The 18,733-nt window shown below is 38.9% G+C and overlaps 1 protein-coding gene across 3 annotated transcripts in view; it reads left to right on the top strand.

The window, feature by feature from the left end:
* Positions 1 to 18,733, top strand: part of LOC126425318 (interference hedgehog) — a 602,807-nt gene that overhangs the window by 535,438 nt on the left and 48,636 nt on the right. For all 3 annotated transcript variants that reach the window (XM_050088299.1, XM_050088300.1, XM_050088301.1), the window contains exons 7-9: positions 8,039 to 8,194; positions 16,435 to 16,587; positions 17,617 to 17,718. In XM_050088299.1, coding sequence (XP_049944256.1) covers positions 8,039 to 8,194; positions 16,435 to 16,587; positions 17,617 to 17,718 — 411 coding nt within the window. The remainder of the gene's footprint in view (positions 1 to 8,038; positions 8,195 to 16,434; positions 16,588 to 17,616; positions 17,719 to 18,733) is intronic.

Consider the following 18,733-nt stretch of genomic DNA (forward strand, 5'->3'; position numbering starts at 1 on the left):
TTCATTATTTCCTGTAGTATAAATTGCAATTTGTATTAAAAAGACTATTTTAGTACAGGTGTTAAATACTGTACCAGCCATGCAAAATAATTTAACACGGACACCCCGTAGGTGGAAATTTGGAACCATAGTTACATCTTATTTTTAAGTTTCTTATAAAATATCATACAGGATGGTGCACAAAATGATTCAATATTTGTTTCTGTAAAAAATATTTGTTTCAGTAAAAATACATAAATGTAAAATACAACATGTTAACAGTGTACCTGAAGGTTATGTTCTGCTTATCATGTGTTCAATATGACGACCATTATGTGTACCAACTTCTTCGTCAGAAACTGCTGTGTTTTGAGTTACTCATTGACACACATCCTCTGCTATCTCATTCCATGCCTTAGCTAACAGCTCTCACAGTTACATCACTATGCAAAGATGTTTAGAAGAAATCTTTTCCATCACTAATTCTCAAAGAAAAAAAAATCACAGAGATTCAAGTATTTCTGAAAATACATTTGTCTTGAAAGTTTCATGCAGGAAGTCTGAGACAACATCAGCTGTGTGTGGTTAGACATAATCCTGCATGAACCAATGGTTTTCTGATTGAAACTGTTTTGCAGAGTAACAAAATTATTATGTATCATGTTTAGATAACATTCACTGTTCACTGTGTGTTCAGAAAAGAATGGCCCTGTCACCTGGGTAGCGGCCCATACAGTAATTCTTGTAGTGTGATGCACTATCTCATGAAAAACATTTGGATTCTCGGAAATCCAAAAGTGCACATTTAGTTTATTTACAGTGCATCAAGGTGAAAATATGCCTCAACTGAAAACCAAAATTAGTTCGACAATGCGCCTCGATTCACAACCCATTCAGTGAATGTTTTCTTCAATGTTTGTTGTCTGTCGTTAATTTAGGCAGCACTGCTTCTTTGTATGGATACAAATACAAATCAGTTTTTAAAATCTGTTGTACAGATTGTCTATAAATCCCAAGCTGTGCTGTTGTTTTCCCTGTTGATTTGTCTGGGCTTCTCAGTAACGCTGCTCTGACAGCTATGACGTTCTTTGGAGAACGGAACAATGGCAGACCATTCACACTTCCCTTGAGGTACTGAACCATCACTATTAAATGTTTCATAACATCTACATATTGTTTTAAATGAGAGTGATCACTGAGTTTTAAAATGTGCATGAAACCAATTCTATGAAACACCACACTTTTCGTTTCTCAAAAAAATAACACAGTGTGTTCAACAGTCAGTCTTCCTTTGTCAGCCATATTGGGCCAATACATAAACATTGAACTTGGAAATAAAATAATCTCCTTGAGCTACTCTCATGTCTGTCAACATAACACAAAGTAAGAACTGATAACCAAAAAAATTAGCGCCAAAACAAATGTAGGATTATTTTTTGCACTGCCCTGTGTAATGCAAAATTTATTAAAAAGTCTGGGATAAATCATTGCTAAATATTGAGAAATAAGAATAGTATACAGCATTATGTAAATTCCCTTACCCATCTATGATCACAAAGTTTTGCAACAAAAGCAAAATTACGTTGCCTTTTCAAGAAAGTTCGACAGCAACTGATGCTTTCCAAGTATGCCAGTGTAGTAATTTGGCAGTTTTGTAGAGTGCAGCACGTATTGCGTTTCCAAATGTAGCAGAAAAGAAATTCACACAATTTGTTCAGGTGTACACAACAATGTCATTTGAGGCTTAATGATAGGACCATAGTTACAAGCCCAGACTATAATTACGACAAACTGGCTTAACATCTGCTGCTTTGCTAGTGTAGACTGTATGGCTTGTAGAGATTTTTGTTTTGTTTTTATGTAATCAAACTTTTATGTTGTTCACCAATTGCAACACCTTCTAAGCTTTTTGCACTAATTAAGGCCATGTAACCATGGTTTTATCTGAATGTATCTCTGATCAAAAATCAATTCTGGTAGCTGGAGTCCAAAGTTTTTGTTAATTGTGCCTTTTGCATTCTCGTGGAGATCTTTCCATAGCAACTTTCATCCCTTAACAAATATTTCTTTATATCTAACCGAGAAGTAAAATACCAGATGCCATAAATTTAGCTTTAAATTTTTTTAAATGTAATTTAGATTTAATTTTTTTAATGTAACAAAATATTTTCTTAAAAATTTACAGCCCCTATTGCACTCTCCATTGGCAAAACATTCCAGAATAGTCCCCAATTTGGATCTCCAGGAGGAAACAGCAAAGGGGGAGTTACCATGAAAAAAAAAAAAACTGAATAATCAATGGAAGGATAACGTTCTATGAAAAGGGGCGTGGAATGTCAGAAGCTTCAATGTGAGAGGGAAACTAGAAAATCTGAAAAGGGAAATGCAAATGCTCAATCTAGATATAGAAGGAGTCAGTGAAGTGAAGTGAAAAGAAGACAAGGATTTCTGGTCAGATGAGTATAGGGTAATATCAACAACAGCAGAAAGTGGTATAACAGGAATAGGATTTGTTATGAATAGGAAGATAGGGCAGAGAGTGTGTTACTGTGAACATGGTTGTTCTTATCAGAATCGACATCAAACCAACACCAACAATGACAGTTCAGTTATGCATGCCGACATCGCAAGCTGAAGATAAAGAGATAGAGAAAATGTATGAGGATATGGAAAGGGTAATACAGTATGTAAAGGGGCATGAAAATCTAATAGTCATGGAATGCAGTTATAGGGAAAGGAGCAGAAGTAAAGATTACAGAAGAATATGGGCATGGGACAAGGAATGAGAGAGGAGGAACACTAATGGAGTTCTGTAACAAGTTTCAGTTAGTAATAGTGGATACCCTCTTCAAGAATCCCATGAGGATGGGGTATACTTGGAAAAGGACGGGTGATAAGGGAAGATTTCAATAGATTACATCATGGTCAGACAGAGATTCCGAAATCAGATACTGGATTGTAAGACGTACACAGGAGCAGATATAGATTCAGATCACAATATAGTACATCTACATCTACATTGATACTCCGCAAGCCACCCAACAGTGTGTGGCGGAGGGCACTTTACGTGCCACTGTCATTACCTCCCTTTCCTGTTCCAGTCGCGTATGGTTCGCGGGAAGAACGACTGTCTGAAAGCCTCCGTGCGCGCTCTAATCTCTCTAATTTTACAGTCGTGATCTCCTCGGGAGGTATAAGTAGGGGGAAGCAATATATTCGATACCTCATCCAGAAACGCACCCTCTCAAAACCTGGCGAGCAAGCTACACCGCGATGCAGAGCGCCTCTCTTGCAGAGTCTGCCACTTGAGTTTATTAAACATCTCCGTAACGCTATCACGGTTACCAAATAACCCGGTGACGAAACGCGCCGCTCTTCTTTGGATCTTCTCTATCTCCTCCGTCAACCCGACCTGGTACGGATCCCACACTGATGAGCAATACTCAAGTATAGGTCGAACGAGTGTCTTGTAAGCCACCTCCCTCGTTGATGGACCACATTTTCTAAGCACTCTCCCAATGAATCTCAACCTGGTACCCGCCTTACCAACAATTAATTTTATATGATCATTCCACTTCAAATCGTTCCGTACGCATACTCCCAGATATTTTACAGAAGTAACTGCTACCAGTGTTTGTTCCGCTATCATATAATCATACAATAAAGGATCCTTCTTTCTATGTATTCGCAATACATTACATTTGTCTATGTTAAGGGTCAGTTGCCACTCCCTGCACCAAGTGCATATCCGCTGCAGATCTTCCTGTATTTCGCTACAATTTTCTAATGCAGCAACTTCTCTGTATACTACAGCATCATCCGCGAAAAGCCGCATGGAACTTCCGACACTATCTACTAAGTCATTTATATATATTGTGAAAAGCAATGGTCCCATAACACTCCCCTGTGGCACGCCAGAGGTTACTTTAACGTCTGTAGACGTCTCTCCATTGATAACAACATGCTGTGTTCTGTTTGCTAAAAACTCTTCAATCCAGCCACACAGCTGGTCTGATATTCCGTAGGCTCTTACTTTGTTTATCAGGCGACAGTGCGGAACTGTATCGAATGCCTTTTGAAGTCAAGAAAAATAGCATCTACCTGGGAGCCTGTATCTAATATTTTCTGGGTGATGAAGAGTAGACTGAAGTTTAAGACATTAGTCAGGAAGAATCAACATACAAAGAAGTGGGATAAGGAAGTACTAAGGAATGACAAGATAATGCTTGAAGTTCTCTAAGGCCATAGATGCAGCAATAAGGAATACCGTATTTACTCAAATCTAAGCCGCACTTGAATCTAAGCCGTACCTGAAAAATGAGGCTCGAAATCAAGGAAAAAGAAAAATTCCCGAATCTAAGCCGCACCTGAAATTTGAGACTCGAAATTCAAGGGGAGAGAAAAGTTTTACACCGCACCTCCAAATTGAAACAAAGCTGGTCCATTGTAATATGAGACACAATTTAGGTCAAATGAATGACGATACAGCTACAGTAGTTTGGTTCGAGTCGTAAGCTTAGCAGTTAAGCTTTACCAGGTAGCCATTGCTATGCGTCAGGCGCTCCATCCGTATTTATACGGCTACCCTTCCTTTTTCGCGTGCTTCGTCTGGTTTGAATTGATTGCTTATTTTTCTTTGATCTGATAAGTGCTGTCCTCTTTGTTATAGGTGTTTACATCACTCTAAGCTGAAAATGCATTATTGTACTGTGTTATGCTTTTTTTGTTGCATTCTGATAACGAGTGTTTACGGCCTGTCGCCGCTCGCGGCATCGCTTGCTTTTGCGCGCGCTACCGCTGCTTACAATAAAAAAAAAAGAGAGGAATTGTCTCATTAGCGAAACAATGGCAAGAGACTGCTATTTGTTGTTACTTACGCTGCTGCTTTCTTTGATAAAGATAAACGAGAACCAAATAAGAAGATGTGAACGAGAGTTTAGCGAAAATTTTTCTCCGTTTGAAAATCTTTGCAGACGCCTCTTTAGTACATAACATTCTGCAAAGAAATTAGTCATCTTAGATTTAAAAATCTAGTCAGTTGCCGTGCTTCATTTCTGACTGTATCACTATTCAGCGTAAGAATAATACGAATATAAACATGACATGATATGTATATTCTTTCGCGTTTGCTGTTGTCTCACTCTAGTTTCGTAGTTTATTAGGCAGACAGGATTTAAATGAGATAGCAGCAAACACGAAAGAATACATGGCAAAATGTTTACATTCGAACTATTCTTATGGTGAAGAGAATACTGCATGTGGTTCACAATTCATAAAAGTTCCTATTAGCAACCATCACTTGTCACAGGTAGGAAAAAATTCAGAACGTAGAGTTGGCTATATTGACAAACATCCCAAACAGTATAGCCAGTCTCAAGGCATAGAAAAAAGCTCGTCTTCCACCTTTTTTAAAATTTATTTACTGACGCAGAGGTTCTGGCGCCAGTATTTATCTTTGTGCCTGCAAAGCATGCCTGTGTAGTGCTACATATATTCGACGGCAGAAGTTAAATGTGGCGGCACCTACCAACATTTTTCAGAACTTCCTCTTACTTTGCTCTCGATTCTAAGCCGCAGGCGGTTTTTTGGATTACAAAAACCGGAAAAAAAGGGCGCCTTAGATTCGAGTAAATACGGTAGCGCAGTTGGCTGTACAGTTGAAGAGGAATGGACATCTCTTAAAAGGATCATCACAGATGTTGGGGAAGGAAAATTTAGGTACAAAGAAGGTAACTGCGAAGAAACCATGAGTAACAGAAGAAATACTTCAGTTGATTGATGAAAGGAGGAAGTACAAAAATGTTCAGGGAAACTCAGTAATACAGAAATACAAGTCGCTGAGGAATGAAATAAACAGGAAGTGCAAAGAACCTAAGATGCAATGGCTGCAGGAAAAATGTGAAGTCATTGAAAAAGAAATGATTGTCTTTAGGGCAGACTCAACATACCAGAAAGTCAGAATAACATTCAGTGACATTAAAAGCAATGGTGGTAACATTAAGAGTGCAATGGGAATTCCACTGTTAAATGCAGAAGAGAGAGAGAGCAGATAGTTGGAAAAAATACATTGAAAGCCTCTGTGAAGGAGAAGATTTGTCTGGTGTGATAGAAGAAGAAACTGGAGCCGATTTAGAAGAGATAGGGGATCCAGTATTAAAATCAGAATTTAAAAGAGCTTTGGAGGACTTAAGGTCAAATAGGGCAGAAGAGATAGATGAAATTCCATCAGAATTTCTAAAATCATTGGGGGAAGTGGCAACAAAACGACTATTCACATTGATGTGTAAAATGTATGAGTCTGATGACATACTACCTGACTTTCGGGAAAGTATCATCCACACAATTCTGAAGATGGCAAGAGCTGACAAGTGCGAGAATTATCGCACAGTCAGCTTAACAGCTCATACATCCAAGTTGCTTACAAGAGTAATATACAGAAGAATGGAAAAGAAAATTGATGATGCGCTAGGTGACGATCAGTTTGGCTTTAGGAAAAGTAAAGGCACGAGAGAGCAATTCTGACATTGCGGTTAATAGTGGAAGCAAGACTAAAGAAAAATCAAGACACGTTCATAGGATTTGTCAACCTGGAAAAAGCATTTGACAATGTAAAATGGTGCAGGATGTTCGAAATTCTGAAAAAAGTAGGGGTAAGCAATAAGGAGAGACAGGTCATATACAATATGTACAACAGCCAAGAGGGAATAATAGGGGTGGACAACCAAGAGTGAAGTACTCGTATTAAAAAGGGTGTAAGACAAGGATGCAGCCTTTTGCTCACACTGTTCAATCTGTACATCGAGGAAGCAATGATGGAAATAAAGGGGATGTTCAGGAGTGGAATAAAAATTGAAAGGGTATCAATGATACGATTCACTGAGGACATTGCTATCCTGAGTCAAAGTGAAGAAGGATTACATGATATGCTGAATGGATTGAACAATCTAATAAGAACAGAATATGGATTGAGAGTAAATCGAAGAAAGATGAAAGTAATCAGTAGTAGTAGAAATGAGAACAGCGAGAAAGTTAGAATCGGGATTGATAGTCACGAAGTAGATGAAGTTAAGGAATTCTGCTACCTAGGCGGTATAATGACCAATGTCGGACAGAGCAAGGAGGACATCAAAAGCAGACTAGCTACAGCAAAAAAGGCCTTCGTGGCCAAGAGAAGTCTAATAATATCAAATATCAGCCTTATTTTGAGGAAGGAATTTCCGAGAATGTACATCTGGCGTACAACATTATATGGTAATGAAACATGGACTGTTGGAAAATCAGAACAGAAGATAATCAAAGCATTTGAGATGTGATGCTACAGGCAAATGTTGAAATTTAGGCGGACTGATAAGGTTAGGAATGAGGAGGTTCTATGCAGAATCGGAGAAGAAAAGAATATGTGGAAAATGCTGACAAGGAGAAAGGACAGGATGGTACAACATCTGTTAAGACATGAGGGAATGACTTCCATGGTACTAGAGGGAGCTGTAGAGGGCAACAACAGTAGAGGAAGACAGCAAATAATTGAGGCCGTAGGTTGCAAGTGCCACTCTGAGATGAAGAAGTTAGCACAGAAGAGGAATTCATGGTGGGCCACATCAAACCAGTCAGACGACTGATGACAAGAGATTGAATTAAAAAAAAAAAAAAAAAAAAAAAAAAAAAAAAAAAAAAAAAGGTTAAATTTCTGAAAATGCTGAAACATGTACTTTTTTATTTCTGATCGAGAAATCAAATACCAATTTTTTTGTAGGTATAGCTTCAGAACCGCCTTAATAGTGACATTTTCCAAAAATGCCCTGCATCCACTATTTCACCCCCTTAGGGTCAGAATTTTGAAAAAATTCCTTCTTAAATGACACCTATAGTTTAAAGTCCACACCTTTCCCAAATTTCAAGTTTGTATCATTAGCTGCTTGGACTGGGCAATGATGAGTCAGTCAGTCACGCAGGACATTGTCTTTTATGTATAGAGATTATAGTACTTCAGTGTAAGACTTACAGATTTCCTATATATTTATCAGATCCACAAATTCTGAAAGCTAGTTTCCAATTACAGAGCCACCAGTCCTGGTGAGAGGCCCGAAGGTGGATCGAGTGCAGCAAGGAGACAATGTTGTTCTCGAGTGTGAGTTTCGAGGGTCTCCACAACCCAACATCACGTGGGTCTTCAACGGAAACTCTGTGACCAATGACAGCCACATCACAGTTATCAGTAAGTAATGCTGCATGTTCATAGACAGCATAATGAGTGCAACTTTTGCATGTAATCTGTTTGATATTAAAACTGTTTAATAAAAATGACAGTATTACTATAACTTTGTTTTGAAATGCTTTAGAGATTGTAGTGTTTAACAACATTCTAGAGTTTTGTAATTCTTTAGCTTTCACTCTTCTTCAGTTTAGAATTATACAGATTTTAACTACAACTGCAATTTACTCCAAAATAATGAGTTTGTTGCAAAGTCTTCAAGGGCAGGAAGGGCACATATCTCTTTCTACCGATGCTCTCAATGATTGTTGGTCATTATTATTCCATTAATTGCCTGGATTTTTTAAAATTATTTGTGTACTCTATGTAGAACTGGTGATGTTTCAATTAATTTCAGCATTTGATTTATTTGAAAATCTTCCATTTATTGACATTTTTTTTGAATGCTTTAGGTTTGAAACTGTTTTACTGCATACTAGTGCATCATTCCACTCTCCTTGTTCTATTACAAGTTTTCATACTGCAGTGACAGAACTGAATTACAAAAATATCTGTTTCAAAAACCCTTAAATATAAAAGTAAATAAAATATATAATATACATAGATTGTTAGTGGAATACAAATTTTTATGAGTTGAAAAATACTAATAATTTTTATAGTAGTTTTGGTTTATAAAAATTAATTTTGTAAAACAAAATAATTATTTTTAAACACTTTAAATAAGATTTTATTTAGAAAAGTAATTAAAAATTACTAATAGCTGGTTTTGGATGAGGCAGGATCACAAGAATATTCACTATTTGTGCAATATTTACTCCAGAAGTAAACCTGTAATGATGTGTGTGATTTCTGTATATGAAAATGTTCTTTTTCTTCTTATGCCTTTGTCCCACATCAGTACAGGGTCAACATGGTTTTTAATGCATTTGCTATGATTAATTTAAGGAGTCACTGGGTGCCATTCCTGTCGCACCCCTTAATCCTCCCTCCCTCCCAAGACAGAACATGTGTACCCCGGCTGCCTACAAGCCGTGTTGTTCATGCAGAAGCAAGCAAAAGGTTTGTGAGTCATGTAACTGATGTGGGATACCAGAACCTACCCAGTATTCACCTGGTGGGATGTGAGAAACTGCCTAAAAACTACATCCAGGGTGGATGGCCCACATACCCTCATTGTTAATCGGCTGGGTGGATTCATTTCCGGAACTGGCGTACCTCCCGGTCCCAGGAGTGGTGCTTTAATATGCATGTTTATTCGAGCAAATTGTAGAAAATGATAAACTCAAGTTGTAAATATTATTCGGTGACATAAAATGAAGAGACGATACCCACTGAAACAAATTCCTGTACCTTAAATATGTTACAAGCTCCAGTATTAAAATTTCACTCATAGGAATAGAAGACCTAGAGGTCATTTATTCTACAGAGTGTCTTGACTTTTATATGTACAAATGAAAGGAGTGAGGAGAGGACAATGAAAGAAGCAAATAATCACAATAAACGTAGCTCCAGAAATCAACAGTTCCTCCCATATGAGGCATTATGAATGAATAAATGAACACCTTGCAACAGAGACCCCAATGATTCAAACTGAAGATATCCACTTAAGAGCAACACATCACAAGTGTTCCACATGACCACCATTCATGTGAATGCAACCCAGCATGTCTTCTCATTTGTGTCCATACACGTTCAGAAATACCAGGCATGTTTTGAATGCATTGACAACCATCCACAATGTATTCCTGGAATTGACTGACATGATCAACAGGACTGGAACACAACAAAATTTTTAAATATCACCACCCAAAAAATATCCAACAGGTTGAAGTTGGGGCTGTGGGATTAGCCAGTATTGGTGAGCTTTGACCCATCTGCTAGTTGCCGGAGATTTGTGCCGCATATTCCCAAACAACCAACTGAAAGTATACCGATGCATCATTGTGTATGTACTACATGAACACCGTTTCATCATAAGGAATGTCATCCAAATAATTGATCAGCTTGTATTGCAGACCTTTAAGTCTACCAGGTAGGAAATGTGACTCTATCAATGGATCACAAATGACACCTGCCCAAACATTAATGGAAAATCTCTGCTGAAGTATCTTCTCAGTGGTAGCACATGGGTTCTCATAAGCCCAAATGCATGTGTTGTGGATGTTCATAGTAATGTCTTGGATAAAGCATGCTTTGTCTGTAAATAATGTGCACTGTGGATTATTCCTGCATTGTCTAAGTATCCAATGGTAGAAGACAACCCAGGCTGGAAAATCAGATGTGGCTGAGGGTGGCACACTTCTCACATAATGGGTACAACTGCCCCTCATGTAATATCTGACATATCGTGGAGGCAAAAAACATGTTCTGCTGCAGCACGTGACCCCAGCATTGTGTTCACTTGTAATATACACAGTCCCCCAGCTGAGGTGTAGGCACTGTCCTTACTCTATCTGCATGTGGCATGTCAGGTCTAAATGAACTGGTCTTGTGCAGGTGCTGGTGGTACCTAGTGAATACCCTCCAGTCTGGACATCTTCTGCGAGTATATGTTTCATGATACAATCGTGCTTTCTCCCACGAATTGCTGGTAGCACGCCCATACGAGAAGTGGATACCACCCATTTCTTCACTTGAAAATGTGTATGGAGCTGTGCCAACTACTTCAAATGCTACACATGCACACCATGTTTGCTGTTCTGTGAACAAACTGGTACCTGGACCGTAAGGTCGCATTCAAGTTGCATCCTCGATGCTCACAATTCACCAGCATGGCCGAAACTTGAGATGTGTTTGGGTGCTTCGAGCTCACACTTTGCTTGACAACAATGAAAACAAAGTACACAACTAACTGACAGTGATGCTCCAGCAGTGGAGCTGCAGCATAACATAGCCTTAGACACTGCACTTGCGTGTACATTGTAATGGGGAAAGTCTTGGCTTCCAAACTCACGTTTATTAGGATTATTTGCATATTTCACTGTTATCTACTTTCCACTTTCCTTTTAACCTAAAACAGTCAAACACCCAATAAAGTTGAGATGTTGACAGCTAATGAACCTGTAAACAAAAATATGAAACTGATATAATTAAATTTTCCTTGAGACATTTTGGTCTCATCTTTATCTCCGCTGGGGTGCTACTCCAATACCAGAGAACCTCAACAATAGTGACAACCTAAGAAGGGAAAAATAATCTGAAGGCATAAATTGAAGTTTGTGTTAGGGAGGGCACTGCAATAGGGTAGTCCGTGCAGCTGTGTTAGCTGTACTGCTGCAGGGATGTGAAGTCTAGCACACCTGCCTAGTAAACAAGGAGACATGGATTCAAAGGTACCGGTCGTGGTACAAATTTTAATTTATTCCTTCAGCTTCTATCATTATCGATGAATATTAATTATGTAACTCTACCTTCATGGGTACATTCTTCTGTAAAGCACCCTGCCAATCCCGTCCCCCTTTCCCCCTGATGCTGCCTCTCTCCCCCCCTTCCCCCTCTCTCATGCACACACACACACACACACACACACACACACACACACACACACACACACACACACACATTCTCCTTCATCCCTCCTCCAGAACAACTTCTCCTGTTATTTCTTGCATTTCAAATGTTCCTTCCCAAGGAGTTAAGAACATTACAGTGTTTGGAGAATGTGAACATCTGTGTGTGTGTTTCTGAGAGAGAGAGAGAGAGAGAGAGAGAGAGAGAGAGAGAGAGAGAGATAGAGATAATGTGTGTGTGTGTGTGTGTGTGTATGTGTGTGTGAGAGAGAGAGAGAGAGAGAGAGAGAGAGAGAGAGAGATTTTGTGCTTTGCAAGATGAACTAAACAGTAGGGGTAAGTGCAGTTTCGCAGAAAACGAAATGGAACAGTTACATTTTTGACTTTAGTTGCACTGGTTGTAGCATTGGACAGCACTCAATGGAAGTACACTAGCAAACTTGCCTGCAGGTCAACGTGAGAGAACTGAGCTTTTTGGTTAATTTGCCTATGGGCTGTTGTTATCTCACTCTGTTATCAATATGGATATCTAAGAATTTCACACATGGAGCTTCATCCAGTGTTTGTCCATTGATCTCTCAACTTTTGGCACCTTAAAGTAATTTTTATACACTACTGGCCGTTAAAATTTCTACACCACGAAGATGACGTGCTACAGACATGAAATTTAACCAGCAGGAAGAAGATGCTGTGATATGCAAATGATTAGCTTTTCAGAGCATTCACACAAGGTTGGCGCCAGTGGCGACACCTACAACGTGCTGACATGAGGAAAGTTTCCAACCGATTTCTCATACACAAACAGCAGCTGACCGGCATTGCCTGGTGAAACGTTGTTATGATGCCTCGTGTAGGGAGGAGAAATGCGTACCATCACATTTCAGACTTTGATAAAGGTCAGATTGTAGCCTATCGTGATTACGGTTTATCGTATCACGACACTGTTTCTCGTGTTGGTTGAGTTCAGATGACTGTTAGCAGAATATGGAATCGGTGGGTTCAGGAGGTTAATACGGAATGCCGTGCTGGATCCCAACGGCCTCGTATCACTAGCAGTCGAGATGACAGGCATGTTATCCGCATGGCTGTAATGGATCGTGCAGCCATGTCTCGATCCCTGAGTCAACAGATGGGGACGTTTGAAAGACAACAACCATCTGCACAAACAGTTCGATGATGTTTGCAGCAGCATGGACAATCCGCTCGGAGACCGTGGCTGCGGTTACCCTTGACGCTGCATCACAGACAGGAGCGCCTGCGATGGTGTACTCAACGACAAACCTGGGTGCACAAATGGCAAAATGTCATTTTTTCGGATGAATCCATGTTCTCTTTACAGCATCATAATGGTCGCATCCGTGTTTGGCGACATCATGGTGAACGCACTTCGGAAGTGTGTATTCGTCGTCACCATACTGGCGTATCACCCGGCATGATGGTGTGGGGTGCCATTGGTTACACGTCTCGGTCCCCTCTTGTTTGCATTGACGGCACTTTGGACAATTTCAGATGTGTTACGACCTGTGGCTCTAGCCTTCATTCGATCCCTGCGAAACACTACATTTCAGCAGGAAAATGCACAACCACATGTTGCAGGTCCTGTATGGGCCTTTCTGGATACAAAAAATGTTCGACTGCTGCCTTGGTCAACACATTCTCCAGATCTCTCACCAATTGAAAACATCTCATCAATGGTGGCCGAGCAACTGGCTCGTCACTACTCTTGATGAACTGTGGTATCGTGTTGAAGCTGCATGGGCAGCTGTACTTGTACGTGCCATCCAAGCTCTGTTTGACTCAATGCCCAGGCATATCAAGGCCGTTATTACGGCCAGAGGTAGTTGTTCTGGCTACTAATTTCTCAGGATCTATGCACCCAAATTGCGTGAAAATGTAATCACATGTCAGTACTAGTATAATATATTTGTCCAATGAATACCCGTTTATCATCTGCATTTCTTCTTGGTGTAGCAATTTTAATGGCCAGTAGTGTATGTTTGGAATTGTATAGTATTAGCACTTCCAGGATTAGGGGTTAAGCTCTTTACTGTGAATCAGTGTATTAAGTGTATTCTATTAGTCTTGTGACTAGTTACAATAACTATGGCAACAAACCAAGTGAACTACTTTGTAATGATCCACTTGAAACCAAGGGCTCCTCGATATCAAAAACTCACAAAACCTCTAAAGTTTATTGTTAGAGTCTGCTTTTGCCTTGTGTACAACATTTGTGTCATAAATGATAGTTTTCAGCATAATGTACAGAAACTATTTAATCAGTCACACCACTGTGGTGATGTAGATACATTTTGCCTCATTCCTTTTCATTGAGGGTCCTCCCTCACATGTGTTAGACTGACAGCACTGTGTCTTATGAAAATTTGTAGACGACTCAGGCAATCAATTCCTATCTGAGACACACATCTTCAGATGGTATTTTTTAAGGCCTAGAGGAAGGGCAAATCTAAACTGCATGAAAAGAGTGAAGTATCTTGTGAGATCATATGAACAATTAATGGTGATTTAACACCAGATTTGCACATATGAAAAGTGTGTGCAAAGATGGCTTCAAAGAAAATCACGACTGAGAATAAGAACAAATGGAAGGCTGCAAGTCTTTATCTACTGGACTGCCTTCACAGGGAGCCTGAATTCTTCAGTCTCATTATCACAGGTGGCAAATCATGGGTCTTGAATATGGTCCTATGAGAAAATGCCAGAGTGAGGAGTGGTACACTGCAGTTTTACCCCATCCTAGGAAAGAAAGGATGAATAAACCAAGAATCAAACTGATAGTCATTCAGTATTTTTTTACAGTCAGAGGACTGTCCACAAAGAATTTATGCCTCCACTACAAACAGCCAAACAAAATTTTTGTCCGGAAGATCTTGAAAGACTCAGGGAAAGGGTGAAATATAAGCAACCAAGCAATATACACATTTGTATGCTGCACTGTGACACTGCTACCTGTCACATGGTCATTTCCACCAGTGAGTTTTGCATTAAATAGCAGTCCTGGGTTTGCCAGATCTCATGTTCAGTGACTTTGTTGTAGTACCTCAGTTCATATACCAGTTTCAAAGGATGTCACTTTGATAATGTTGTAGACGAACAAGGTGCTTTCAAGAGTATTGAACCTTCCTCTTTCCTGTGTATACCAGTGAAGCATGGGAGGCTTTCTTCTGTAGAGATTCATGCACAGTTGTGAATCTTTTCCAGCCAGCAGAAAGCGTTAGTTGCTGGCAGTCGACCTGTGAATGTGGATGTGTAATGAGTGGTCTTGGATTCCTGCAAGTTGTAAACTGTCAGAACAAAGTAGGCAGTGATATGGATTCTCAGTCTGGCAAAAGTTTGGTGGTAGGTAAGTGGAAACCTTTCACAATATTAAAGCACCTCATGGATAAAGGAGTTGTACAACTACTTCAAACATGGCCGCTCATCAGTGGATGAACCATTCTCAGGCAGATCCTCAACAAGCCGAAATGACAAAGTCGTTGAGTAAGTGCGGACTTGGGTTATGGAAGACCATCATATATTAGTATGATGACTTGCAAGTAAGATATGGTAAGCATTAGATTTGTGCATAAGGATAGTGTCTGCAAAATTTGTGCCAAAACTTCCGCCAATGTAGCAGGAGCAGCACCAACTGGAAATCGCACAGGACGCGCTGGACAGTGCAAACAGTAACCCAAACTTTCTGAATATTGTGGTCATAGTTGTTGAGATGTGAGTTTATGGGTATTGCCAGGAAACCAAGATACAGTTGTCATAGTGGAAACATTCAACATCTCTGAGGCCTAAACCAATATATCAGGTCCACACCAATGTCAGAAACATATTGACCATTTTCTTCAATTCCTGTCAGATGGTGCATCATGTGTAAACATCACAAACCAAAACATCTTACAGGAATACTCCCAGGAGCTCCTTCATAGCCTTGATAATATTGCATGACATTAATAACTGGATCTGGCTGGTGAATTCTTAACAACTCCATCCCGATAATGCACCAACCGAATGTGCACATCTGATACAGAATATCCGCACCAAACACAACATTCCTGCAGTTAGTCAGGCTCCCTACTCCCCACACATGGCTGCACGCAATTTTTGGTTATTTTCCAATCTGAAAATGCTCCTGAAAGGAACACGATTTGAGTCAAAAGATGACATTTTGCGGAATGCGACAACCTGCGTGATGACCATTCCAAAAGAAACATTCGAGAAGTATTTCCAATAATGGCGGGAGCACTGGGAGTAGCGTGAACTTACCAAGGAGACTACTTTGGAGGAATTAGGGTTCTGTACTTCCAAATGTATTTGTACCAACCAAAGGTTCAATATTTGTTGAACACACCTCACAATATTCAGAAGGGTGTAACCAACACATGGAAAGTCATTTCATGAGAAACTCTCCAGAACTGGAAACAGTATGTCAATCATTGTGTTATCTTGAAAAGGGAATGTTTATTAGAACACAACCTTGATATGTAAGAAGGGTAAAATTCATTGCTACCAAAAAAATCCTTTTTGTTAATTTTCTTACACACTTTGTATGCAGCTCAAGATGCAAATGAAGTGAACTAAATGAATGGGTGGTCAGAAACCACAGAATGGACATCATAGCCTTAGAAAGCACACTTTACACCTCATAGTAACTGCATGCATATTCACATTTCTTCCAGTATGGCAGCAGTTGACAAAAGTTAAGTCATTTTCTTTTCAACTTTCCAGGAGGAAATCTTGCCATACAGAATGCTGACCTAAAGCACGCTGGCATATTCCAGTGCTTTGGTCGAAATGAACTTGGGTCAGTCTTTGGATCTGCAATGGTGGAAGTCGCTCCTAATGCTGTTAGCATAAATCCAGATGACATCGAAGCAGATGGTAGGAATCTAGACTCTTATTGAGTTATCATTATTATTTTACTGTTGAGCCAATGTTTTAACTGAGATGTTGCTGGTATATTTTTCCATTCTGTAGACAGCCTTAATTAGTTATGTAGTTTACTGCTTCTTTCTGCATGAATAGTTAGTTTAGCCTAGTACATTCTGTGCCATACATGTCACATTCATGCTAAATATTATAATACGGAATAGTCAACTGAATAAAAGTGGTTTAAATATCTTTGGCTTTATGTTAGGTATTTACAAATTTGTAATTTACTAACTATTTCTTTTCAAGAATTCCTGTATAGTATAGAAGAAATTATCTCAGAGGGAAAAAAGAAAGATTAACTAATATCAATACTGCTGCTTATCAGATATTTCATTTCCATGATCAGACTGATTAAGATTTTTATAACAGTATATTTCTCAAACTATGCTGAAGCTATGTTTGCTAGAGAGAAGTGTAGATTGCTTTCCCCTCAATCTTGTTTTTGTAAACAGTTATATCACTCTTCAACCAATATTGATTGTTGACAACAAATTACACTGGTGGATAAATGTGCCAGAAGGCTAAGGTAAATATTCCAGCTGCATAAGCTGATGCCTACAAGATGTTCTTGTGTGGACCACACATATAGTTCTGTTGCTTTATTTTTGCATAGTGACTTGCTAATTCATATCTACATTTTGAGTGAAGTAATGTGATCTTCGAAGCTTTCTTGGTGAAACTGATACACATCAGATTTGAAGCTTAAAGGCACTATTCAGTTTGTCATTAATGCACTGAGAAACACCTGACAGACAATGACAACTACCAAGTAATGAAAAATTGAACTGACGCTGTAATAGTATATGGAACAGACAAATTTGTCTACTTTCAAGAATAAAGTATTTTATTTTATTTATTTATTTTTTTTTGACTTGTTGAGTTATTGTGGTTCTTATTCTTATCTTGGACTTGAACTTGAAATTTAAAGCAACAGAACAGTACAGTGTTGCACTCTAGTAATGAATTTGGTATCTCCAGGCACTGATATCGGTGATGGCAGTGCTGGTGGCAGTTCTGGTAAGAAGTCAGAGGGGCCCCACAAAGGCACCAAGGACCGCAGAAAGATCAACCATGGCCATGGTGAGTTTATGGGACAGTAGCACCTTAAATTAAAGCAAGCCTTGCATACATCTTTATTGGTGTTAACCAACAAACAGTTGCAGCTATCTCTTTAGAGGCATTTGATGAAATAACTAGCCATCTGCTATGGCTGCCTCAGTCAGACTTATCGAAACTGATATATCCGTAAGTTACACCTTTGACTCAGTTAAAAGGTGATAATGAAAAAGTTTCAGTTTTTTTGTCTATTCCACATCCTTGAGGATCATTTCATTCAGGGTCTCTGGAAGGAGCATTTGCATATCTGTTTTGTTTTGGTAAATTATGTGTTTTTCTTTCTCTGACATGCTCTACATATTTGATGATCGCCTAACTATTAATTGAAAAGTCTATCTCTCTATCATTTCAGCCACCCTTATTATGAACATTCCTGTACTATTCAGTAAAATATTTGTCACTGAGGGGACGACGACCTCAAATGTTAAGTCCCATAGTGCTTAGAGCCATTATATGCAAAGTTCAGTCACTACCTTGATAATATTGTAACAAAAGTATTGGTACTGGCAGTAACACAAAGTATTGATTGCTTTTTGAATGTATTTTTAAATTTTTCTTAAACACAAAAGGAATGCTAGGTGAAAAATGGCACTTGTAGTATATTTACATGAAGAAACATAGGCAGAAAAATCAAATACAAACATAAGCAAGAAAAATATTGCAAACCTGGTGTAGATTTCATGCTATTCCATAAATTTCATGCTACTCCCATGCGTTATTATTACGAGAATAACTATTTTCATAATGAAAATACATGTCTACGTGAAACAATCTGTATCAGATATGTTGCCTGAAAATAAAACTTTTTCCTTTACGTACATTTAATTCACATACATGTGAGTACTTGGACCATTTGAATAGGTAGTGGGTACATACTCAATATTACTGGTGTATGTCACAGAAATCTGATATGTTTATTGTAGTCTGTACATGATTTGTCATTTTAACTGCTGCACTTGTGTTTACTGTAAACTATATA

This window comes from Schistocerca serialis, chromosome 10 (genome assembly GCF_023864345.2).
Source record: "Schistocerca serialis cubense isolate TAMUIC-IGC-003099 chromosome 10, iqSchSeri2.2, whole genome shotgun sequence".
Classification (NCBI taxonomy): Eukaryota; Metazoa; Arthropoda; class Insecta; order Orthoptera; family Acrididae; genus Schistocerca; species Schistocerca serialis.